We start from the raw sequence: 26,939 nt of genomic DNA on the forward strand, positions 1-26,939 counted from the left end.
TTATTTGAGCCATCTTGTAACTGGAAGCTTTTGAGTTAAAATAATTAGAGAGTTCTGTTTTCTGGACTCTTGAGAAAGCCACTTACCAAAGCATCCTATCATTTTACAGCAAAGTGATTCTGTTGACATACAGAAAATAACTTTTTAATGGGACATAATAATTATGCATTAGGAAGTGCTGCCCAAATGAGCTATTTCTAAAGTTTTGCTTATGCAGTCAAGTAACATTTTCACCGAAAGCTCTCATAGATACCATATAAGCAAATTATTTCTAAATGCTTTTTAGCTTGGGCTATGCTTGATATATTTGAAGCAATATTAAAAACACAACTTTTAAAATAAGTTAATGTGCTTATTTTCAGGCATAGTTCATTGGAAGAATGTGGTAGGACACAAGGATGCTTGTAAAGCAAATTACATTGCAAGTAATGCAGCCTTGATTATGATACTGAAAACATATATAGGATTAAATTATTATTACATTATCTTCCCCATTGAGGAGTGGTGCATATACAGTAGAATAGAATAGAATAAAATTCTTTGGCGAAGTGTGATTGGACACACAAGGAATTTGTCTTTGGTGCGTTTGCTATCAGTGTATATAAAGAAAAAATAAAATAGACTACATTCATCAAGAATTACTTAGTGATAGTCATAGGTTACTAATAAGCAATCAAATATTACAAATAAACAAATAAAACAATATAAATTGTAAAGATACAAGCAACATGGTTATAGTCATAAGTGGGAAGAGATAGGTATTAGGAACGATTAGAAGAATAATAGTAATACTGTCTTAGTAAATAATTTGACAGTGTTGAATTAGTTGTTTAGCAGAGTGATGGCATTCGGGAAAACACTGTCCTTGTGTCGTGTTGTTCTGGTGTGCAGTGCCCTATAGTGTTGTTTTGAGGGTAGAAGTTGAAACAATTTATGTCGAGGATGTGAGGGGTCTGTAAATATTTTCACAGCCCTGTTTTGACTCATGTAGTATATAGGTCCTCAATGGAAGGCAGGTTGGTAGCAATTGTTTTTTCTGCAGTCCTAATTGTCCTTTGAAGTCTTGTTTGGTTGCAAAGCCAAGCCAGGCAGTTATAGAGGTACAGATGATAGACTCAATAATTCGTCTGTAGAACAGAATCAGCAGCTCTTTGGGCAGTTTGAGCTTTCTGAGTTGACGCAGAAAGAACATTCTTTGTTGTGCTTTTTTGATGAAATTTTTGATGTTAGATGTTCATTTTAAGTCTTGAGATATGATAGAACCTAGAAACTTGTAGGTCTCTACTGTTGATATTTTATTTTCTAGTATTGTAAGTGGTGGTAATGTAGGAGGGTTTCTCCTAAAATCTACCACCATTTCTATGGTTTTGAGTTCAAAATTGTTCTGGTTGTACTACAAGGCTAGTTGTTCAACCTCCTGTCTGTATGCAGATTCGTCGTTGTCTCGAAAGAGACCAATCATTGTTGTATCATCTGGAAACTTCAGTATTTTAACAAAGGGATCTTTTGAGATGCAGTCATTGGTGTATAGAGAGAAGAGAATTGGAGAGTGCACACAGCCTTGGGGAGGGGGGGAGGATCTTGTGCTAATTGTACAGATATCTGATGTGATTTTGCCTAGCTTCACCTGCTGCTTCCTGTCTGTTAGGAAGCTTATGAACCATATTATGTGTATATATTATGAACCATAGGTTGGAAACTTAATGACCTAGATAAATTAAAGTCTGGATTCACACTCTGATCTAAGCTACAATATGATTTATTTATGGATTAATGTAAAATGTGAACCCAGATATTGTAGCTTGGTGTTGTAAGCATTATAAGAATGTTAAGTCATTCTTTTTAAAATCGCACACTTGTTTAGAAAAGAATGACTTAATATGAAGTGTGAATCAAAACATATGGAAGGGATCATAACACAACATCAGAATTCACTGATTGCATGAAAAAGGTTCCAGAATCAACACCTTGAAATACAGTGAAATGCTGAAGATTGTGGGCTGTTGACTGTGTCTACCTGACTGAGTATGAAGCAACTCAAAATATTTACATCCAGAATCTTCTTGAGTTCTTTTATGGGAATCTCTGAAATGGAGAGAAAAAAAACATATAGTAAATTCAAGATATTCTTTTATGAGGCTCATCATTAAGGAACTTATCATATTTGAAATCTGTCATAAAGAAGAGTTATTGTAACTAATGCTGTCTTGGCTGTACCCCTAGTATTTTGAATTATCAAGAATTGGGTGGAGTTGGGGTTTTGACTAAATGAAAAACACTGGGAAAGCTCTATCCTGATTTGTAACAATGAATTATTGATATGTATTTTTTCCAACTTTTTTTTTTAAAAAAATAAAGGATTAAGGAAGAAGACTTTCAAACAAATATGGCTATTTGTTTTGGAGCTGTTCCGTTTATTGCATTATTTCCATTCTTTTCTTTTTTAAAAATTAGCATGATTATTAATTCTGAGGCAACATTATAGAGTTAATCCTGCAATATATACATTTTAAAAAATTGACATAAGTACTTACTATAAAATTTAAAAAAATCATGTTCATCTGTAGTCCAACTCACACATTTCAGAGGAAACATCTGTTTTCACATACAAGTTCTGTGCTCTATGTCTTGATTTCCCTGCCTTGAGTTTCTTCAGTCTGTTCTCTCAAACACCTTTAAAAAAATAAAAAACTCCCCAGAGTTTATATAGTGGTTGCTGTATTTAGCAATGCAAAGCTGCAAATGACAATGAAAATAATGGGATGTCACTCTTAATTTGATTGATTACTCTCCTTTACATCTTGCTTTTCAAGATACTGATCTAACCAAAGCAGCTTACAAGCAACGTTACTAATTTTAAATAAACACACATAAACACACCCCTAACTTTTTTTTAAAAAAAGAGCCTTCAAAATTCTGGGATCCTCCTTGCAACGCAAAGCATGGCAATGTCACTGGATATGAAGTGGGATGAGGGAATTTCAGAGACAGATTCTCACCTCCTTTCTTCTCTCTGTAAGAATTGTTTTCACGAGACAGCTAGTGGCAATGGAGCCTTTTAAAACTCTTGCCTTTTTATTTAATTCATAAACACAATATATATTACATTTTCTTTATTTGTTTTCATTTCATTTTTAATTCATGTTCTTCCGTTTATTTGTACTCAGGGGTGGGCTTTAAAAATTTTAGCAAGGGGTTCTCTGCCTGGTTGCTGGGTGAGTGTGGCCATGGTGGGTGTGGCCTAGTCAGCCTCTTGCGCCACAGTGTGTGTGGCAGGTGTTCTTGCCCTCCCCGGGCTCTGGAGGCTTTCTTTGAGACCCTGGGAGGGCAAAAAACGGCCTCCCCAGGCTCTCTCAAGGGCCAGTTTCTGGCCTTTCCAAACTTCTGGTAGGCCCATTTTTTACCATCCCCAAACCTCTGCATGTGTCCTGCACTTACCTGCATCCACCCACAAGGGCCGTGTGGGGACTTCTGGGCATGGTGGGCAGGTCCAGCCAGGAGTGGGATTTGGTGGTTCTCTGAACTGCACAGAATCTTAGCTAGCGGTTCTCCCAAACTCCTGCGAACCCCCAGCAGCCCACCCCTGGTTGTAGATTTAAAGTTGCAATATTTATTTGTGTATCAGTTACTTCCAGATGAGCTCATAGATTCTGACCTCCATCATAATTTAGTAAGAGAAGGACCAGATTACGGTCTTAGTTGAATCATGTCTTGCATAGAGCTGCAAACAGTTAATACAGTGTTGGTATTTTAATTATTTCATATTTTAAATTATAGAAAAAGAACATTTTGAACTTTGCCTATTGAGTCCAGATCTCCCATACTCAGCTTTCAAACAAAACTGACTAACCACTAGGTGATGGCAAATAGATACAGGGAGTCCTCAACTTACAACAATTCATTTAGTGACATTTCAAAGTTAAAACAATACTGAAAAAATGACTTATGACCATTTTTCGCATTTACAACCATTGCGGCATCCCCATGGTCACATGATAAAAATTTAGAAGCTTGGCAACTGACTCATATTTATGACAGTTGCAATGTCCCAGGGTCATGTGATTCCCTTTTGCGACCTTCTGTCAAGCACAGTCAATGGGGAAGTCAGATTCACTTAACAATCATGTTATTGACTTAACAGCTGTATTGATTCACTTAACAATTGTGGCAAGAAAGTTCATAAAATTGGGCAATATTCACTTAACAAATGTTTCACCTAGCAACAGAAATGTTGGGCTCAATTATGGTTGTAAGTCAAGGACCTGTACCTGTATACAAATTTGTTCCTAATCTAGTATATGTATCAGGGGTGGGTTTCTCGCCCCGTTCCAACCGGTTCGGTTGGAACGGAGCCGGCAGCATCCTTGTGCACGCGCGCGGTGCACGCATGCGTACTAGCGTCTGTGCGATGCTCCAGCTGCTCCTGGAGGATCGCGCAGGTGCTGTATGCGTCCTGCGCATGCGTGGAAGTGCAGAACTCGTCAAAACCGGGTAAGGAACGCGGGCGGGTGGGCCAGTCACCGTTCCTGGAAGTTACTTACTTCCGGGTTCGCCGACCAACCGGTTCGCAGGGACCACCGCGAACCGGTTGAAACCCACCCCTGATATGTATTATCCTTCTCTGATGCATACTTACCTAAAAATGGAGGAGAGATTGTAAAATCATGCTGTTTTCTCTTACTCTACTAAACAATAGAGGAAATGTTATATGAAAATACAGTTAAGATTCACATAAGCATACAAAGTTTAAGTGTGCTTTACATGTGAAATTCAAAAAATTAGAATTATCATGCAAAAGTTCATTTATTTCAGTAATGCAACTTAAAAGGTGAAACTAATATATGAGATAGATTCATTACATGCAAAGCAAGATAATTCAAGCCGTGATTTGTCATAATTGTGATGATTATGGCTTACAGCTCATGAAAACCCCAAATCCACAATCTCAGAAAATTAGAATATTGTGAAAAGGTGCAATATTCTAAGATCAAAGTGCCCCGCGCTAATCAGCTAATTAAGCCACAACACTTGCAAATGGTTCCTGAGCCTTTAAATGGTCTCTCAGTCTGGTTCAATAGGAATCACAATCATAGGAAAGACTGCTGACCTGACAGTTGTGCAGAAAACCATCATTGACTCCTTTCCATAAGGAGGGAAAGTCTCAAAAGGTAATTGCAAAAGAAGTTGGATGTTCCCAAAGTGCTGTATCAAATCACATTAATAGAAAGTTATGTGGAAGGGAAAAGTGTGGAAGAAAAAGGTGCACAAGCAGCAGGGATGACCGCAGCCTGGAGAAGACTGTCAGGAAAAGGCCATTCAAAAGTGTTGGGAACTTTCACAAGGAGTGGACTGAGGCTGGAGTCAGTGCATCAAGAGCCACCACACACAGACGGATCCTGGACATGAGCTTCAAATGTCGTATTCCTCTTGACAAGCTGCTCCTGAACAACAATCAATGTCAGAAGTGTCTTACCTAGGCTAAAGAAAAACAGACCTGGTCTGTTGCTCAGTGGTCCAAAGTCCCCTTTTCTGATGAGAGCAACTTTTGCAGCTCATTTGGAAACCAGAGTATGGAGGAAGAATGGAGAGGCACACACTGCAAGATGCTTGAAGTCCAGTGAGAAGTTTCCACAGCCTGTGTTGATTTGGGGAGCCATGTCATCTGCTGGTGTTGGTTCACTATGCTTCATTAAGTCAAGGGTCAACGCAACCATCTAGCAGGAGATTTTGAAGCACTTCATGCTTCTTTCCACAGATGAACTTTATGGGGATGCTGACTTCATTTTCCAGTAGGACTTGGCACCTGCCCACACTGCCAAAAGCACCAAAACCTGGTTCAATGACCGTGGGATTACTGTGCTTGATTGGCCAGCAAAGAGAATCTATGGGGCATTGCCAAGAGAAAGATGAGAGACATGAGACCGAAAAATGCAGAAGAGCTGAAGGCCGCTGTTGAAGCATCCTGGTCTTCCATAACACCTCGGCGGTGCCACAGGCTGATAGCTTCCATGCCACACCGCATTGAGGCAGTAATTGCTGCAAAAGGGGCCCAAACCAAGTACTGAGTACATATGCATGCTTATACTTTTCAGAAATCCGATATTGTTTTATGTACAATTCTTGTTTTAATTGATTGCATGTAATATACTAATTTTCTGAGATTGTGGATTTAGAGTTTTCATGAGCTATAAGCCATAATCATCACAATTATGACACATCACAGCTTGAACTATCTTGCTTTGCATGTAATGAGTCTATCTCATATATTAGTTTCACCTTTTAAGTTGCATTACTGAAATAAATGAACTTTTGCACGATATTGTAATTTTGCACAGCATATTTGATTGTATATCTCACAGAGTCCCTCTGTGAGGGAGATGGGTGGTTCTTAAATATGATGAATAAATACATAAATAAATAAATTTAATAAAACATTAAATTAAGAACAAGCCATTTTGTGATTTGTGAAATGTATGAAACAAGCTATAGATGGGAATGAGAAATTTTAAAGTCCGCATAGCCCACCAGTATGGATCTATCCTTAGTAGATGTCACAGATTAATTGTTAATTGGTTTACAGTATGAAGCAAATAAACAAACCAGTTGTGATTCTTATAAAGTTTTAGAAATGTTGGTTGACAGTAAGAATGACTTTCCTTTGAATGTACTTGGTGCCAGAAAGATGGTGTACTCAATATGCAGTCTTTAAGTGACTCAAGAGTATGGAATGGTCAAACTCCAGATGTTTAAAATTACAAATCAGCTTATTAAGAACCTTAACATTGCCCCTGAAATCATTTTAAATTGCAGCACAAAATGTCTTTCCATTAGTTATCTATTTTAGAATCTCATGCTAAATAACAACTAATTACATTTAGCTGTAGAATTAATTATTTTAAAGCTTTATAAAAAGGAAATTTTTTAAAGCATGGGGGCAAAAATGTGAAGAATTGATATTGACTACAGTTTAGTTTAAACAAACATTTGTCCTGAATGTTTCTTAATAGAAAAACGTCTGTTGGGACATTTCTGTTTACTGTTGAAAACCACAAGTTTTTCCATTTGTGTTTGTTGATATTTCTGCACTGGTTGAACCTTATTACTAAATGTCTGACTGCATAATATCCCAAAATATGATTCTCTTAAATTCCAAAGTCTGAGACTAGTTTTAAAAATTTACATTGCCAAGTTAAATTATTTTCTTACTCTTAATAAATGCAGAACATTAACTAGACCCCACAGTGTTAAATAAAGTGATAAAATGATAAAATGATAAATGATAAAACAGACTGATTAGTAAAATTACAAATTACCTGTCTAAATCAAAACCAATTTGCTTTTTTTCTTTTTTCTTTATGATAGTTATATGGCTGTCCTTCACATGTAGCACAACTCTGGGTGGCATACAAAACAACCTTAAAAACGACTTATTTTTCTCTTGTTTATTTTGCAGACTGGTGGATGACCGCTGCGTGGTGGAACCTGCAGCTGGAGATCTGGATAATCCACCTAAGAAGTTTCGAGGTAAGAAATGTTTGATAAACATTTTAGAGTCTTTGTTTCTACATAGACAAAGTAGTTTGTTAATCCAGATACCAATAATGTCAGGCTAACTTCATTGATGTTAATGTATCTATCCTACAGAAAAGAATTGCATATAACAAGCTATTATGTGTTTCAGGTTATAATTTCTGTTTAAACAGTCCAGTATTAGTTTCTGTCTTACATTTGAGCAAGAAAGTCTCATACTGCACCCCTGATGACTTTGTGACAACAAGATGTAGGGGGTTTGCCTTTGCAATTTTCAGGGTTTTCTTTTTAAAAAAACCTTTTCAGTCTAGTATATAACTCTGGTACTTCTTGGTAGTCACCCATCCAAATACTTGCTTGCTTAGATTTCCAAAATCAGCCAAGGTTGGGTAGGTCATACTGCCTGAGGCTATGGCAAAATTAATCTAGCCTGAGGCAGTAGCTTATTGCACTTCAAAGAACGCAGATGCTTAAGACAAGAAACAATCCTAAATTCCAGTTTTGTCTGGTTAAAATAATGAGTGTCAGGCTAATAATCCAAGCTTGGAACTAATTTTAAAAATACTCTACTGAGGTAAATCCCTCAGGTCATTTGGGTGTGCTTTTTGATAAGTTGGAATAATTAGGCAGAATGCGGGCAACACACTTGTTCAAACTCAGGTGATTAGGCTATTGAAGATTTTTTTTGGCTTAGTAGGACTTTGAGAGACTGATTATCATTTCTCTCTATGCAGTTTTGTATCTAATATTAGCTGACTGGGAAATGCTTTCGGACTTGAAAAGCAAAGCATAAATGTAGATCAATAAGTGAAAATAGACATAAGAAGACACACTCAGGATTTAGTAGAATTCATCATATTTACAGTGTATTCTAGGTCAAATATTGTCATTTGACTTCCAATAGGGCAGTCCTGGGCTCAAACTGAGGACATCACTGCAGGCCCAACCCTTTAAATCTTGATTCTTCTACATCTTATCTTAAAGTATACAACCACAGCTTCTGTTCAAGTTGTTAGGGTATTTTGTAATTGCTTCCAGTTAAATGGAAATAGTTTTCTAGAGTAGGGTAGAATAAACTCTATGATGAAGAATAGGCTTGGGTCGAGACATGCTGCTCTTGAGATATAATAGATTTAATATCATCCACATGCTTGTTCTGGTGTGGAAAGGAAGGCTACCAACTTTATATCACAACCTCCTTTAGGCTTCACTTTTGCAATACAACTTTCCTATCCTGTTTCAGATAGCAGACCAATCATTCAGGTCAGTGCCAAAGCAATGCAATAGAACAGTTATGTGAGTTTGCTTACAGCCATTGTACTACACCGAATACTTTCTGTGCAATCCTCTGGTAATTTACAAAATACAAACAGAGTAAAAATAGCAGGCATAGTGGCAATAATCAGGTAACTTAAAGAGAATGATTTGGTTGCAAAGCTACGTATATGTCAGACGATAACTCTGATAACCTATTGGTAATATATTAAAATTGGGAGCTTGATTAAAGGTGGGAATGAAATGTTGAATGCATACTGAGAAGTTTTATCTGTTCAAGGAACATTCCCTCAAGACTCTTGATGGAGTGTCTCCTCACTTTATAATGGATATTTCTACAGAAAGTCATTAGGAAAAGACATTTAGGTGTGGCTGAATCAACATCTCTAAATCTGCTCAGGGAGTTAGGGGAAATTTGGCCACATATTAACCCCCTTCCCAAATTGTTTCATCATTCTTTGACAGTTCCTGTCAAGGCTGCACATTGTGTTTTTATCCCTCTTCCCTTCCCTCTCAACAGCTCACAGTGCTTGCTTAAACAGAAGGGCTATTTTGTTATTTTGACTTACAAGCTGCCAATAAAATCAGAACCACCTCCTGCTAGTTGCTAACACGTAGTGGGAGGAAGCCCCACCCAAGAACAATATATAATTTGAAAGAGGGAAAAAAAATGAACAAAATAAGGATTACAGTAGACAGGCCTTCTGAGTCTTTAAAGCCTGATAGAATTTTAGGATAGAACAGATCCACTGTTCCAGTGTACTAAATAACATTACAGTTTGTGGCAAATGCCAAAGAGAAATATTTCACTGAAAAGACTCAGCATTAGTAAATTGTACTGCTGCCAAGGTAGATAATTAGAGCCGGTGAATTGCCTTGATGGACTGGAATCCTTGACTTCCTGGTGGTTTGAGAACATGAGTCTGGAAGGCCTTTAGAGCAGAGTTCTTCAAACTTGGCAACTTTAAGACTTGTGGATTTCAACTCCCAGAAATTCTGGGAGTTGAATTCCATAAGTCTTAAAGTTGCCAAGTTTGGGGACCCCTGCCTTAGAGAATAAATCAGTGAAAAAGTCTCTAACTGAAAAGACAGCCATTTTTGAACATTCCTGTACCAATCATATCTGAAGGGAATAGGGTTTGGGAAGGCAGCTTTATAGATACTTGGTGAGAAAATTACTGTTTCCTTCTTTCACTGGGGAAACTGCTGCATTTTCTGTGCTCCAACACTGTAACAAGGCTTAGGTTGGCAGGTCCCTGCATTTGTGGGCTGTAATGATACTGAAGAAAACCAGAAGTCCTTCATAGCAGGAGCAAAGAGAACCAGCTCCTGCCCCACCTTACGTCCAAGGAACTGGGTGACATTATAGGTGGTGGGATAAAGATCCAGAATTATTCCAGTCTAGGCCATTCCACAACTTCCATAACTGAAATTCAGTAACTGATTATTCTTCAGGTGTTCCTCTGGAGGCCATCAAACATAGACCCAAGATCAATCCTGTTCACTAAATGCAGCCAAAGCCAGCCATAAGGTTGGACATCCATATTATAAATCATGGCCGACTGAAGCTTTGCAAGAATTCTCTTAGAAGGATGCCATTGTTGACTGTTCTATGCACACTCTTCTTTTTAAAATGATTTTCATTGACATTTTTTAACAGTAATAAAAACTAACACTAAATAAAATGGAAGAGAGAAAGAGGAAATAGAAGAAAAAGAAATTAAAAGAAAAATAGGAAGTGCAAGAAATAAAAGAAAAAAGACAAAAAGAAAAGTATGTTAAAAGAAGCAACTTCTTATCTTCTTTACAATGGATACCTACAACCCTGGTAGCTCTCCTCTACATTTGAAATTATGCTACATATATCGCTTCTTCCCACATTCCAACGTATTTTTAACCTGCAAATCCAAAAATCAGTGACAGTTCTGTCCAGTTTCAGCAAAAAAGTCCATAAAAGGTTCCCATATTATATAAACGTACCTATCTCTGATGAAATAAGTCAATAACTTGCCATCAAAATTTTGTTGTAGGGCTTAGTCTCCATCCATATGTTCTTTTATCCATCCTAATTGTTTATGAGGCTTCAACAGACTTTTTCACTAAGTTCCTGTCTTTCAAATGCATGTTTCAAAATTATAAATGGAATTAGCATTTTGCAAATGTGCCTACATCTGCCTAAATTTTGCCATATTACCTTTTGAGAAAACTAAATGTCTACTAATAGTATATTTGTGGACTTTAGTAATCTCAGGATGGATTAGAAGATCAGCAAATACACCCAAGGAACTGGGTGACATTATAGGTGGTGGGATAAAGATCCAGAATTATTCCAGTCTAGGCCATTCCACAACTTCCATAACTGAAATTCAGTTTCATAACAGAATTCATAACAGAAACTCAGGATCCTTTTGATACTTTGGAGAAAATGATGAAAGGACTATTTGTATCTCAGCAAAATGATATCGTTTTGTCATTTGTTCTGCTCCTGCCTCTGATTAGCAATAAATTATATCTTACTTAGTCAAGCTTGTTTATTTAGTGCTCTTTGACTAGAAAAGGCGGGGAAAAAAACCTTTCCCCTTTTCTCAGGGAATACAAATTTAGCAAATTAAGAGGTAATTCCTTCAATGGTGCTGAATATGAAGAAGAGCAACAGACTGAATATACATGGAGGAAATTTTAATTAACAGAGAAGGCGACATTGGTGAATGGGATTTAATTGTGAGTAAATGTTATAAAAGGATTTTGGTTTGGGGACAGGAATTACTGAAATAATAGGATTTCTCAGTGCCTCATATGGAATCATTCTATTTCCAGCTGTTTCTAAAAAAGAAAGAAAGCAATGCAGTTTCAAAAATTAGAGCAACTTAACATAGTTAATTTTTTAACGAGGCAGCTTACATATTATAATGTTTTTGCTGTCAGTTTGCTTTGAAAGTTTATTTATTTAGGAAACTTATATTGCTGCCTATTCGCACATGGTGACTCAGGGTGGCTTACAGAATATAGAACCTCATCTAAAACAATTCAAATTAATAAGAGTCATATAATAAATTAATTTAATAAAATCACCCCCACCCCCTGCTACGGTGACAACATCTCACACAAGCCATTTAATGGGCTTCATCTTGCTCTGGGTTCCCCAGGCCCACTGGCAGAACCAGGTCTTCAGCGCATTCCAGGGGGGCATTCTAATATCTGGGGGGGGATGATATTCCAAAGAATTAAAAGCAAATTCCCCCACAGTAAGCAGTTCACCACTTTATACAGGTAGTCCTTGACTTACAACCCCAATTGTGCCCAAAAATTCTCTTGTTAAGCGAAATGTTTATTAAATGAATTTTGCCCCATTTTATGACCTTTCTTGCCACAGTTGTTAAGTGAATCTCTGCCAGTTGTTAAGTTAGTAGCATGGTTGTTAAGTGAATCTGGCTTCCCCATTGACTTTGTTGTAAGGTCACAAAAGGTGATCACATGATCCCAAGACACTGCAAAAGTCATAAGAGTCAGTTGCCAAGAGTCTGAATTTTGACCATGTGACCATCACAATTGTAAGTGTGAAAAATGGTCATAAATCACTTCCTTCAGGGTCGTTCTAACTTTGAATGGTTACTAAATGGACTGTTGTAAATTGAGGAATGCCTGTATCCTTTTTAAAGTTTAAGGAACATTGGGCCTAGCGGGGAGCTTTGAGGAGTTTGGTGAGGGCGAGGCCTCCATAACAACAATCTTATGAACACAAAAAATACTACTGGAGACAATACTTGTCTTTCATACAAAAGCATTTGCTTTTCTGTAGAAAATAGCCTGGTATGGAGGAGGAACAGGAGATTAGAGATCCTTTAAGCAAACAAGCTTGAGGCAGCTGCCTTAGTCTGGACTACTCCCATTTGGCACACTATTTCGCTACCCCTTCCTTGACTCAATATTTGGTAATGATTTCCCATTCAGAGTCGCTGAATCTGAAGTCTGTCTTTAGCTATTGGCTGCCTTGTGTCTTGATCCAAAGGGAAAGTGGGATGAGTCACCAGAAGGGTAGGGCAACACTTGGCCTGTAAAAGAGTGTGTTAATGGCCAAACCAACCACACAACCACAAACAAGCTGAATCTCTGCACTTCTTTTCCTAAAAGCCCTATTTTCTAGTTCTTCTGTGTCTCAGTGTGGTAATTCAATTTTCTCTCTGTACTGGCATCCTCCCCCAAGTGAAATTCTCTTCTAAACTTTACAGAAAGCTTTTTCAACCATTCAGCATGGAAAGGATTTGCCTGTTTACTAACAATGGTCCTGTCCTGTAGTACCTGTGCTTCGAAAATTCTTGTTCCTGTTCTTTTCCCTCCTCTCACGTTTTTAGGAATGCCTTTGTAATATTATAATTACTATTAAATCTAGTTTAGAACCTAGATTTCATTATAGCCTTCATATACTGTTCTTGGCCAGTAACAGAATGACTGGCAAATTCTGGGAAATATGGTCCCAGTCAGTGGTGGGTTGCTAATCCCGTTCCAACCGGTTCGGTTGGAACGGGGCCGGCGGCATCCTTGTGCACGGCGCAGTTCACACATGCGTCTTAGCGCCTACGTGATGCTCCAGCTGCTCGTGGAGAATCGCGCAGGCGCTGTATGTGCCATCCAGCTGCTCGCGGAGAATCACCCAGGTGCTGTATGTGCCCTGCGCCTGCGTGGAAGCGCAGAAGCCTTCAAAGACCAGTAAGGAGCGCGGGTGGGTGGGTGGGCCCTTCACCGTTCCCGGAAGTTACTTACTTCCGGGTTCGCCGACCAACCGGTTCGTGGGGACCGCCGCGAACCGGTTGAAACCCACCCCTGGTCCCAGTACATCTAAAGGCTACCAAACTATGGTAATGGTAACGATTTAGGTATTAGTTTCTTAAATGGGGATTTATATATCTTCTTTTTAATGCAGTTGAATGTAGTTGCATGCTTATGATTGCTGTGCTGTGTTCTTTGTGCTCTTGCACTCTGCAGCTTCTGAAGTATAGAAATCGCACATGTATCTTCCTTCTAGGACAGTTTAAATACGTTTTCCAAACTCCTGTTTAAATTAATTTACAATTAATGTATCTGTAGTACATTGAAAATTAATTCTATCAGTATCAGCTTTCTTTCTGCTATGGTTTCCCTATTATTTGCATTCTTTCTCTGTTAAATAGAATTCTACATTTTAGGAAAAAGGAAAGCCTGAAAAAGAAAATGGCGGGGGAAAAAAAGCATAACCTAAATTCTTTTGAAACACATGTATTGTGACCTATTGTTCAAAAAGGAGAGATAGTATCTATTCCAAGGGAGGTATGCATTCTGAAACACTGTAGATAAATCTGGTGGAATGAAAATATCTTCCAACTAATTGCAGGTTCAAGCAGGATGTAACAAACACTACACTGTTGAATTTTTTTTCTGTTATCATTTGATCTAGATCCGTCCATTTGTTTTCGAATGTAGTTCTAAAGCTGTAAATGATTTGTGAAATTAAAAACATTTTTCTTTTTTGCATTTGATGTGGAAAGCAAGGCAGTCCTGCAGTTGGCAGGAAGAAGGGGTCATCCTATTTTTATATGTATGTATGTCTGCCTTATTCCCCTAGGTATGTCTTTACATCCTCTCTTGTTTCTTCCTTGTTGGGAACATACACAAAAAATCATAGTAGAAAAAAAAACCCAGATGTTGGAATTGAAATTTTTTAGGTGCTTCCAACTTTTCTGCATGGATATATGACATTAGCTATAGTGTAGGTTTTTGAAACAGAATTAATATTGCAATTATAGAAGGCTAGCAACATTAGGATATATCTGCAGATTTTTAAGCTTTACCACTCTTGGATTTAGCGCAGCGACCTCCAACCTTTTGGGTACCAGGGACCGATTCCATGGAGAGAAGTTTTTCTGCAGACTGGAGATGGGGTGGTTTCACATGCTGCCTGCCTCCCGCAGATGGGGCTCCACTTGTTTCTGCAGACCAGTGCCGGTCCATGGACTGGGCATTGGGGCCCCTGATTTAGCAAATTGACTCTGAAATCAATGCATTAAGGCTCAAGTGCTTTTTCTCTTCTTGAAATTGTCAGATTCAGTGGAAATAATTTTAGATTATTACAGTCAAACTAATTAAAATAGCATTGCATTAAAAAGGAAATGATGATCCTTCTAACTTAGAAAACATCATTTTATTAAAAGCTACCTGAATGAGGAAGAAATAAGAGGTATGTTCTCCACACAGAATTTTTTTTTGGGTATAGATTACCGGTAAGTCACCAAACACTGAAACTTTAGGATGGAGATATTAAAATCAGTAGAACATAATTGCAGATTTGGGGATTTATTGGAGGCCTATTTAGTTATACCCATTGGAGATTCTTAGGTTTAAATACTTGGAACAATCAGTTTCACTTAAAAATACTCTTTTTTTCTATTTAGCAGCTGTACCCAAAATGAGGACACCTATTGTGGGCCATTTAAGAATACAATTCGACATTTACTTTAACCTTCTCCTCACTTCACATGGTCTTGGGAAGCATTAGGTTTGGGATGAATCTAGCTGAGAACATGCTTTATGTATTTTATGAGAGCTGACCAACGAAGTAGGTATCGACTAATATTAGTATTTTATGACAATGTTAAGGAGTAGTTTAGTTTAGATCCTGGCATTTCTGACACAGAAATGTCTTCCTCTTCTAAGGCAGCTGATAGCTTGAAACCCCAACTAGGTTCATCAAAGCCTTTATTTTTAAACATGTACATTGTGACTCATGGAAATACGTCTTAGGGTGACGTACATTCTTATAACTTTTTATTGCAAAATATACAGCCTAATCACAGCTTCTGGGTGAGAACTGATTGCATATTTCTAGAGAAGCAGACGTCTTGAATGAAATACGCTTTTACGATGTACACATGCAAGAGCTCATATCTCTTGCAGCAACTGCTGAAACCAGTGAGGAAAAATAGATTTCAGTTATAAAGTATCTGAACTTGGCCAGGACAACAAAAGCTGGCAAGTTCCTGTTCCCTCTCACTCTTAACTTTCCCCACGGCTTTTTCAATATGGCAGAGCCTTATGTTTGAACATGTTGGAAGAAAACAAGGATAGTGTTCAAGTCCTGTTCTTTGCTAAATGGGTATTTTAATGGTTGGTTGTGAACTGAACAAACAATTTTATTGCAGAGCAGAATGGCAAACACCCTTCCCCATTGTTGCATGCCTTATATTGTTATATATGTATAATGGTATAAGAAGACAATGGATTCCATGATCAGTTTTGTTCATAAACTCCACCCAGAATCTCAGCAGTATCTAGCAGAATCAACAATGGGAGGATGACATTCTTTTAGTAAAGTATTCATACTTCTGTCTTGCCTTGTTTTTCAGCCCTCAGGGAAGGACCAAAATACAAAGTCAATGAATCACAGCTAGAACTTAACCCTATAAATGATGCTCATGAAAATGCCCACACATATTCCTTCAGTATTTTTGGCTTAGGAAAAAAGTGGGAGGACCATTGAATTAAACAGCACTCAATCTCCGTAACCTTATGTTCTTTGTGGACTTTTTAATTACCTTCTGTTTCCTTTCTTCTTTGTTTCTATATTTAAATTGAGGTTTAAATAAAGGTTTCTACTATGAATTCTATACATTTTGTTTAGAAACTATTTTCTTCCTTTTGTCTGATTTTGAGCAAATTGGAAATAGAGGGAGCTAGGCATCCAATTTGCTTTCAGGTAACTACAGGAGGAAAGTAGAGAAAAGTGCAAAATATACACTGATCCTTATTAACAATGGATACATGATATGGGATCTCTAAGTTATTGCCTTGGGAGATATTGAGGAGGGATGTAGCTTTATCAAAGCCCAATCAATCTATTCTCTAGTTTCATTAAGTAGGAAACTCATATATTTACCTCCATTGGCAGGACTCTTTTTTATGCTTTACTTTAACTTAATGATCTAATAAACTTCTTTAGGAGAAGCCTAATATTATTTTCTTCTCCCCGGCATCTGGTTTTCAGTATTGAGGGATTTGGGAAATGAATATTTAATTGTATTTGAATATGTTCTGTCAGCATGAAGTAATTTGGAAACATAGTTTGACCAGATCTATGTTGCTAGCAGAAGTGAACCTGGGTTCTACCACAGAGACAAAGAACTGGCTAAGAACTTTTTCTGCAAGGGTATAATGATCCAGGGCTTACGTGCCATGGGGCTTTCCCACAGGACAAAGAATCTTGTGAAACAAGATGTAAAAATGGCTCCCCTCCAGAACCAGTGAGAGCTGTTTTTTGGCGGCTTATTATTCCTCCTCTAGATAAATAATTGATTACGTGCTTGCCAGCAGTTTGGGATGCGATCCAAGACTGGAAATGATTTTCTTTTTGTATCAGAAGTGTCTGGATTGCAATGAGTGACATCAAGAGCTTTGATCTCATCTTCTTGAGAACAAGCTTTCCAAAGCTGACTGGAATTAGTGCTGAGTTGCTGTATGGCTCAGTGATTTTCACAAGTTGTATGTAGATGCGGAACGCTACGAAATTTGATTCAACTCTGGGCAGGGTTGAGTCTAAAGTTTTTTCTCCATGGCGTTGTCTCACTTAAAAATGTGCAGGGGCTGTTACTTCTTGTTCTTTCTACATGGTTCTGTTTGAAAAGTGCTTTGCCCCACCTTCAAGCATTCTTTCCCAGGAAACAGGGAACTTTTGAAAAAACAGCAAGGTATTTTTCAAAGAGGAAAAAAAGTTAATATCTTAATATCTTTCTAATTGAATAAGCAATACTGTATAATCATGTTGACCAGAGATGTGTGGGAGAATACAGTAGTCAAAATTCACTGAAACTATACTTCATTAGGTCCAGAGGTGATATTCAGCAGGTTCCGAGCAGTTCTGGAAAACCAGTAGCAGAAATTTTGAGTAGTTCAGAGAACTGGTAAATACCACCTCTGACTGGCCCCGCCCGCATTTATTCTCTGCCTCCCGAGTCCCAGCGGATCGGGAGGAAATGGGGATTTTGCAGTAACTTTCCCTGGAGTGGGGAGGGAATGGAGATTTTACAATATCCTTTTCCTGTCACGCCCACCAAGCCACGCCCACAGAACTGGTAGTAAAATTTTTAAAATTCCACCACTGACTAGGTCCATGTTTTGTATTAGTGACAAGGTTTTTTTCAACTCTTCCTCAAGCAGGATAGCCATTGCCTCTGGAAAATATGGGGTCCCCCCATTTAAAGATAGTCTCCTGAAAAATATGGGGTCCCCTTCATTTAAAGATAGTCTCCTGAAAAATATTTGAGCCTTCCTTTTCTCTAATGTATGAATATATTCTTCCTTTCACGGGAGATGAAACATTTTTTTTTAAGGTAGAAGAGAAATTTTCTTGGCCGAGTTTTACAGCTGTCTGCAAATGTGTTGATGGCATTTTTGGCAGTGGGGGCATTGAAGTTTCTCTTTTGGTACGAAGATGAAGAAGAATTGCATGGGGTCCATTTTTCCTGATATACAGTATACCCTAGCATTCACATTTCTGTTTTCTGGTGAAGAGGCATTGGGACCTTGCTTAGGAGGAAGAAGAAAAAACAACAAGACTTGTCAAGAAAGGATTCAAGATCATGAGATAAAAGGGTGGAAAGAGGATAGGGAAGTGATGGTATCAGTTGGCCATACTGTGGCTAATCAAGTGGCCTGCCTGCAATCCCTTAAGTTCCTCTCCCATCTGTTAGAGGAAGTGCCTTGTTGCCAGTATTAAAATAGGATTCAATCTTGTCAGCTCTGGAATGCATGCATACATGGGAGAGCTGGCTCTGCAAAATTATTTTCTGAACCCCAAGCATAGATCTGGCACTTTCACTGCTGTAATGTATCACTCTGTAATGGACAGTATGAAGAAGGTACCGGTATATTTTGTAGGCATGTGCTGCATTTGTTTCCCTTCCTCCCAAATAAATGCAGGCTGACATTTCAATAGCAATTTTATCTATCTTCTGTATTTCTGATATGTATTTCATGTCAGGGAAAAGGTATGGAAGAATTAGTCTAACTTCATATTAGAAGGATTCTACCATTTGTCATTGCCTGACAGCTATGGGTGCAATGTCATTGAAAATTGGTCCACAGTTGTATGAGAATCTGTTTTCTTATAAACAGTATAAGCTATAGATGAGTTGGCATTTATGATTATCTGCTCAGTGACAAATGTCATAAATGTCCTCTCACACACACATTGTATATACATAAACATACATAAAAGCTGTTGTTTTGAGTTATGTTCAGCTCCAGGTGACTACGCAGATCTGCCAGTATAGTTATCTTAGCAACAATACAAAGTAATTTTTCATTGCCTTCTTCTATTTTGTGTACACACACACACACACACACACACACACACGGTTTCCATCTAACCCAGTGTTTCTCAACCTTGGCGACTTTAAGTCCTGTGGACTTCGACTCTCAGAATCCCCCAGCCAGCTGGCTGGGGAATTCTGGGAGTTGAAGTCCACAGGACTTAAAGTCACCAAGGTTGAGAAACACTGATCTAACTTAAGAGTATTATAGTCTCCCATCTAATTATTAACTACATGTAGTCCTAGACTTACAACCATTGCTACCGTTCAAAGTGACAGTCGTGCTGAAAAAGTGACTTGCAACCAGCCCTTGCACTTAATGGCCATTGCAGTGTCCTTCTGATCAGATGATAAGAATTCGGGTGCTTGGCAACCAGAATATATTTATGATGGATATAGTATCTGAAAGTCATGTGATCAATATTTGCAAATTTCCCATGGCTTTCGAACAAGCAAAGTAAATGGCAGGGAAGCTGGATTTACGTAACAATCACATGATTCACGTAATGACCACAATGAAAGGTCATAAAATTGGGCACAATTTATCTAATGACCGCATCACTTACCAATGAAAGTTTCACCTCCAACTATGGTCCTAAGACTACCTGTCAGTTTGACTGTGCTCAGTTTTCTAAGTTCAAAAATGTCTTGCTAGTTGTGCCATCTGCTGTGACAATGTATGCCCAGTTCTTAGATAATTTGTATTCTCACATAGCTGTTTTGCACTTGAGTGGGGAAACTCAACTAACTTTGGTGGTTGTATTTACATTTTTAAAGGCTTTTTCTCCTATATAGGGTTTTATTTCTAGATTTGTATCATATGTATAAGATTGGTATGGTTAAGTTAGGTTTAGGTTTTTTTTTAGGTTCATTGGATTTATATGCTGCCCTTCTCCCAAGGACTCAGGGCGGCATACAACATAAAAGAAAACACATATTACAAAAATTAAAAGGGACATTAAATAAAGTATCCAAAAAACCCCCAATTGATATTTACAATAAAAAATTAAAAATTAAATCAAAATTAACAACCAAATTAATCCTATATTTTATTCTATTCAGGCCAGGCTGGCTTGCTGGAAAAGCCAACTTTTTAGGGCATGTCGGAAGGACCGGAGGTTGGGGATTATGCGAAGCTCCGGGGGCAGCTCATTCCAGAGGGAAGGCGCTTCCACAGAGAAGGCTCTCCCCCTGGGGGGTCGCTACCCGACACTGTCTGGCCGACGGCACCCTGAGGAGGCCAACTCTGTGGGATCGCACTGGACGGTGGGATGCTACTGGTGGCAGTAGGTGGTCTTGCAGGTATCCTGGGCCTAAGCCATGGAGTGCTTTAAAGGTCATAATTAATACCTTGAATCACACCTGGAAAACAACCGGCAACCAATTATACCAATCTTATAAGAATGGTATCTTTATTCATATAAGGGCATAGTACAACTTAGTAATAAACATGAAATAAATTATGGTATTAGAACAATCACTTTCTAATTCCTTGGCTTCTTCTCATTGCAGATTGTCTCTTCAGAGTATGTCCCATGAACCGCTATTCTGCTCAAAAGCAATACTGGAAAGCCAAGCAAACAAAGCAGGACAAGGACAAAATAGCTGATGTAGTACTATTGCAGAAACTTCAGGTATGGTAGGCTCCCAAACCATCTTCTAATAGTCATGTTTATTTTGATCAAACAAATGGTTCCTCTCCTTCGTCTTTGCTAAAGTGTGCTTCCCTGAACTGGACACCATGTTTTAGGCACAATCTGACCAACACAGAACAAGAGACAGGACAATGTACTGCTATTGATATAGCCTAGAATTGCAGTTGCTTATTTGCCACTTCCACTGTGATTACCTTGTGATCCGCAAAGACATTAAGGTCCTTTTTTCATGTATTGCAGTCCATTTCTCTTACCCAAATAATGGATTTTACCTCTACCCTTGTTGACCTATATTTTGATGGCTTCTCCTGTTATTCCACTTGGTCAAGATCATTCTGAATCATAATACCTTATTTTCCTACTATGTGTTGTCTATACATTTTATGATCCTATTTTACCAATATATTGAACAGAAGCCTTAAAATTGCACTCAGTGGCCTGCTATTCAGAACTTTCCTTGCTTGAGTTAGAGACATTCATTTGTGCTTATTTTATATAAATGGTCAACCATTTAGTCATCATCAGTAGTTCAGATTTTGCTATCTGATGTAGTAGAATATTAAAGGAGACTTTGTAAAATATTTTATTGAAGTAAAGCTACACCTTGTCCGTCACAAGGCCAGGTAATTTTTTTAAAAAATCACTTGGTTTGGCATTATTCTTTCTTGATAGCCCAATGCTGGTTCCAGTCAAGCAATACATTCTTTTTATATACCTATAAATTGATTACTTAATAATCTTTTCTCTGAATCTTGCCTTGCTTCTTTGTCAAGTTGTCAGGTCTGTAGTTATTTGGGTCTTCTTTCTACCACTTTTTGTACAGAGGAACAGTAATTACCCTTCTCTAGTCCTCTAGAACTGTGCTTAATCCTTGTGCTTTCTCAAATTTCAGAACAAGAGTATCTGAAATGATATCTACAAGTTCTTGAAGATTTAAAGTTGGTCATAATAGCTAAAGCCTACCTAACCATCTTTTTATTTCCTTGAGGTTGCCAGTCTCTCAAAGAGCAATTGTTCTGCTTAGGTCCCCTTGAAGACAGTTTCCTTTTCAGAAAAGATGAATGCAAGATAGGAAATATCGAGTTTTCCCCTGTCGTCTGTTACTATACCACTATCTTCTAACGGGCGGGCCCAATCATTCATTTTTCTTCCAAACATTCATTTTTCTTCCTTTTACTATTGACATAGCGAAAAAAGCTCTTTTTTCCTTTTCTTTTGTGAGCTCCCTTGTGAGCCTAAATTTATTTATGCTTTAGTCTTTCTAATCTAGCTATTTGCTGCTAAATATTTGTTGGTATGCAACATTGGTGGTTAGAAGCATCCTGTATCTCTTGCATGTGTATCTTTTAAGTTTCAGTTAAATGGAAAGTTCCTTATGCATCCACAGTGGTTTGCTAAATTGCCCCGAGTCTTACTCTAGCAAGATTAAAGTGGAGTACCCTACTAGGGTAAATTCAAGGATTCTTTGGTTTTAAGAGTGGAAAATAGTGAATACATAAGCTTCACTCTGTTGGAACACCTCCACAATTTCCTGTAGAGTGCTGAGAGGAGCCTCTGCGGCAGTGAAAGATTTCTAGCCAGCTATTGTTGGGAGAGACCTCTGTACAGAAACTTCATCTGATTTTTATAAGTGATGAAGGAGGCTAACAGGAAACGTTCGAGAGAAAGAGTGGAGAAGGCTCAAGGTGAAATAAAATGTTTGATCAAGGCAAATCATATCTCCTCTTTGTCCCAGTGAAGAAAATTATGTCACCTCCATGATTAGAAGCAAAGCAAATCTAAGCCAACTCCCCGAGCACAGGCTTCTTATCTAGGGCAATCTTTCCCAACCAATCATGGTCAGGAGTTTTGGAATGCAGCTCCACATATCTGCAAGGTTGGTGAGGATTGATTTATGATTGTTTGCTCTACTCTTCCTGTGTCTTTCACACATAAACATTTAGTCGGTGGAGTTTTTCCTCTGTGTGAAGTGGAAGAGAGTGTTCTATTTCAATGTGCTAGTTTGCTTTTAAGGCACTGGATTGGAAAGAAGGAGGCGGAGGAAAATCTTTAGTGTATAATGCCACATTTCCTGTTATATATTCTTGACTGAATGAACGCGAACTAAAAGTACACAAATTCATTTCCAGAGCCACAGGGGTTCTTTTTAGAAACCCAGGCTTTCTAATAGGCGAAACCTGGCTCAAAAATGGTAAATGTGAGAAGGACCTTGGAGTTTTAGTGGACGATCACTTAAACATGAGTCAGCAGTGTGCGACGGCAGCCAAAACAGCTAATACAATCCTTGGTTGTATAAACAGAGACATAGAATCAAAATCACGTATTAGTATCACTTTATAAAGCCTTAGTAAGACCACACCTGGAATACTGCATTCAGTTTTGGTCATCACATTACAAAAAAGATGTTGAGACTTTGGAAAAAGTGCAGAGAAGAGCAACTAAGATGATTAAAAGGCTGCAGACAAAAACATATGAAGAACAGTTGCAGGATTTGGGTTTGGCTATTCTAGGGAAAAGAAGGACTAGGGGGAACATGATAGCAGTGTTCCAGTATTTGAGAGGCTGCCACAAAGAGGAGGGGGTCAACTTATTTTCCAAAGCACCAGAGGCCGGGACAAGAAACAGTGGATGAAAACTAAGGAGAGAAGCAACCTGGAATTAAGGAGAAACTTCCTAATAGTGAGGATAAATAACCACTGCCTTCAATCATTGTAGGTGCTCCATCACTGGAGGTTTTTAAGAAGGGACTGGACAATCACTTGTCTGAAATGGTATAGGACCATGATGGCGAACCTATGGCATGCGTGCTGGAAGTGGCATGCAGAGCCATCTCTCCGGGCATGCCAGTTATCATCCATTGCTTTTCTTGATTCTGGTGCATATGTCTTTGCATGCATGGGAGTGCCAGAAACCAGAAGATCAGTTCCCTGGTGCACATGCTTGAAACCAGAAGCTCAATGTGCGCCGGGGAACTTCTCTTCTGGTTTCTGAAGTTCCTGCGTGTGCCAGTGGTGGGTTCCGAATCCCATTCCAACTGGTACAGTTGGAACGGGCCCGGCGTCGCCCATACGGATGCATGCAGCACACGCGTGCGGCACGCGCATGTGTCATACCTGCCAGCGATACCTCTGCAAGCCTCTGTGATGCTCCAGCTGCTCGGCGGAAGCATCAAAGGCTTTAAAGGACAGGTAAGGAGCTCAGGAGGGCAGGTGGGCCCTCCGGGGCACCATACTGGAACAGTACCTGGTGCTCCGGGCAGGATTTGGTACCAGCACTGGTATAGGATCCCCTGCTTGAGCAGGGGGCTGGACTAGAAGACCTCTAAGGTCCCTTGCAGCCCTAATCTGATTCAAAATAACTAATTTATGCTTGTGGAATGAATGCTGTCTTGACTAAGCAAATGCTTGCATTTCCTATCTTTGTTCAATAGTTTATAGTAAAATTCACTTGCCTCTCTTTTTTCTGTATTTTTGTCAGAGCACCTTTTGCAATGCAGGTAATATATTAATTAATATATTCAATATAACAAAAGCACCAATTGCATTGAAAGGGCACACATTAATATGCAAATATTGGAAATATAATGATAATTATTTCCTTGGGAAGGAAAAACTATTAAGGTCATAATGTAAAGTGTCTTTTCTTACTTAACCTATTGTATTTAGCACATGCATATGCCATCATGTGCTTCATCATAAGAAAGAGAAAAAATGCATATCCAAAAAAAAAAAATCTGACAGAAAAATTAGCACTATGCCTTAGTATGGAACTGGAATTTCACAGGAGCATTTGACGAAGCATCAGAAAACATTTTTCTCCCTTTTCAAATTAGGCTGACTACTGCTTTTCAATCAGAGAAAATAAATTTCCAAAAATAAATAATGGAAAATAGAATAAAACAAATGAATAAAAGAATGGAAAAACTAAAGTATGTTGAAACCTTTGAGACTGGAACCATCAGAGGTAGTCTTAAAATGTTGACTAGTGCATATTTACTCAGAAATAACTCTCACTGGTTTCAATTGGATGTATCTCTAGACAATTTGATCTCTAGACTCCCCAAATTTGGTGGCACGAAGATGAACATTTTTGAAAGGTCTTGGGTTAAGGAAGGCATCTGAATTTCATTTTGGTGCTATGGATGAAGTAGTTGACCAACCATACGTTATCAAGCATCATAGGGACATGTTTGCTAAGTTCCATTGGCATTATCACAGAATTGGTCTCTTGACAACTATTCTACTTTGTGCTTTCGAATGCTAAGAAAAGGACCCTTTTCCTGAGCTTCTGTTATGAGTTCATCACAGGTTTTTCTTTTCCATTTTGCACATGCTCCATGTAATACCCTACCCGGGTCTTTTCTGCCCTGGAAGACAAGTAATACATTCTGGTTTAGGAATGCTTTGAGGACAAGATGAGAAACAGACCGAGTTTGGTTATATTGAATTCTTGGCTTCCCTGCTTTATTGTTCACTAATTGTTCCTATAATTAGTGAAATGTCTACAGTAAATACCACTTGACATGCATTTAATGTGCTTCTACTAGTAATGCTGAGTGAAAAGCTGCAGGCCCATCCCTAGGTAATGGACATCTAATTATTTTAGATTTCTGGTTTCTGAGATTTCACGAAACATTTTCATGAGCTAGACACTTGCAAGCAAAAGGAAAATGAAGTATAAGAAATACTGAATTTAATCTGTGTTTATTTTTAATTATATTTATGAACCACAGGAAGCGAAACCCTTAAAAATAAAATTAGGCTGAACTATAGAAAAGAGTAAACATTAGGCCACTCCTGAGACATTAGTTGTGTTTCTGATCCTTTACTGTTGTGTACTAAGGTCCGTTTCACTATCTGCTCCTTCCCATACATCCTGTTCTCTCTCCAAGCCTTATAACCTCAGGGTTTATTTGCTTATTTTTCTTACCATTCCTTTTGCCGCCCTTATTTCTCTGAAACGAATTTCTGCCCCAAGCTGTGCGTGATCTGCTTTCATTTGCCAGACTGAAAAATCCAGTCAAATATTAATCCATTGTTTGCCAACATTACTATTTAGTTGAAAAAAAAAAGGCTTGGTAGCCGGTTTTAAAAAGAGCTTTGGATTACCAGTGAAGCAACCTTAAAAAAGAACTTCTGCCAGGATGGTTTTGTGGTTTAAAGGCCAACCTGGAAGATTGTTTTATGCCACTGGTTTTGAAGTGCCTGACTCATGGCTAATGGCGATTTCTTCATGTCTCACAAGGTTTCTATTTCCTTCTGGATTGGCTCAGAAATCCCCCAGCACCAGTTCTGTATTGCTTAATGGGCACTGACTTAAATGAAAGTCTCTTGTTACTTTTGTTGCACTGGTTCTGCTGCGGTTCACACACATGAGAAATGAACCTCCTTCATTATAAGTATGTGATTGAGATAGATGATTTCTATGGAAATAAGCCATGCATGGTTCTGTCTGAATACCTTGGTAATTTTTATGGACTTGGGAAACATTTAGCTTTTATTTAAAAGAGCTAGATGTGAAAAAACATATTCACAGCTCTTGAAAGCAGTGGCCTTATGTCCTTCTATATTTGATGGACTTCTGAAGTTTTAGCTTTTATTTTTTGAGAAAGAGCTTCTTCTTTACTTCCACTTTTATCACTTCAGGTATCGAGGGGAGGAAAAAGAGCTAGATGTGAAAAACATATTCACAGTTTATGAAAGCAATGGCCTCATTCTCTCCTGCTTTTCTTCACTAATATGTTTCTAAAGATCTAGCATTTCTAGAACCCAATTTAAGCAGCTATTAATAGTAGAGCTAATGCCCAATTAAAAAAATAATAATTCAATCATTAATAATGTAGTTTGATGCATGTCTATGGACCTGTCCTGCTTTTATATGTAAAGATAAAATAAATTGGAACAAGCATGTAATCTTGGTGTTAGAATGATGAAATTATGTAGTACATGAAACTATGAAGTATCTTTTTCTTTCATATGCTGCTTATTTCATAGGCATATATAGGTGTTAAATATAATTGATTTTTTTTTTAAAAAGTGCTTAAGTAATCAGGGCAAGTGTGAGCCACCTGCAATCTGTAGCCCATGTACCCTCCATCTGAGGAAATTTGGTGGAAAAATAATTCATGTTTGTTAATACTATA

The 26,939-nt window shown here is 38.2% G+C and overlaps 1 protein-coding gene and 1 long non-coding RNA gene across 2 annotated transcripts in view; one reads left to right on the plus strand and one right to left on the minus strand.

Moving 5' to 3' along the window:
* ITPR3 (inositol 1,4,5-trisphosphate receptor type 3) overlaps positions 1–26,939 on the plus strand; it is a 141,492-nt gene that overhangs the window by 22,501 nt on the left and 92,052 nt on the right. Inside the window, 2 exon segments of the mRNA XM_032217856.1 lie at positions 7,454–7,524; positions 20,655–20,776. Of these exon segments, the coding sequence (XP_032073747.1) occupies positions 7,454–7,524; positions 20,655–20,776 (193 nt within the window).
* On the minus strand, positions 1,235–25,794 carry LOC116508988. Its single transcript, XR_004255451.1, has 3 exons — positions 25,727–25,794; positions 2,535–2,673; positions 1,235–2,085 (listed from the first exon to the last, which is right to left on the minus strand). It is a non-coding gene; the product is annotated as an uncharacterized LOC116508988 (long non-coding RNA).

Source organism: Thamnophis elegans, chromosome 5 (assembly GCF_009769535.1).
Source record: "Thamnophis elegans isolate rThaEle1 chromosome 5, rThaEle1.pri, whole genome shotgun sequence".
NCBI classification, from domain to species: domain Eukaryota; kingdom Metazoa; phylum Chordata; class Lepidosauria; order Squamata; family Colubridae; genus Thamnophis; species Thamnophis elegans.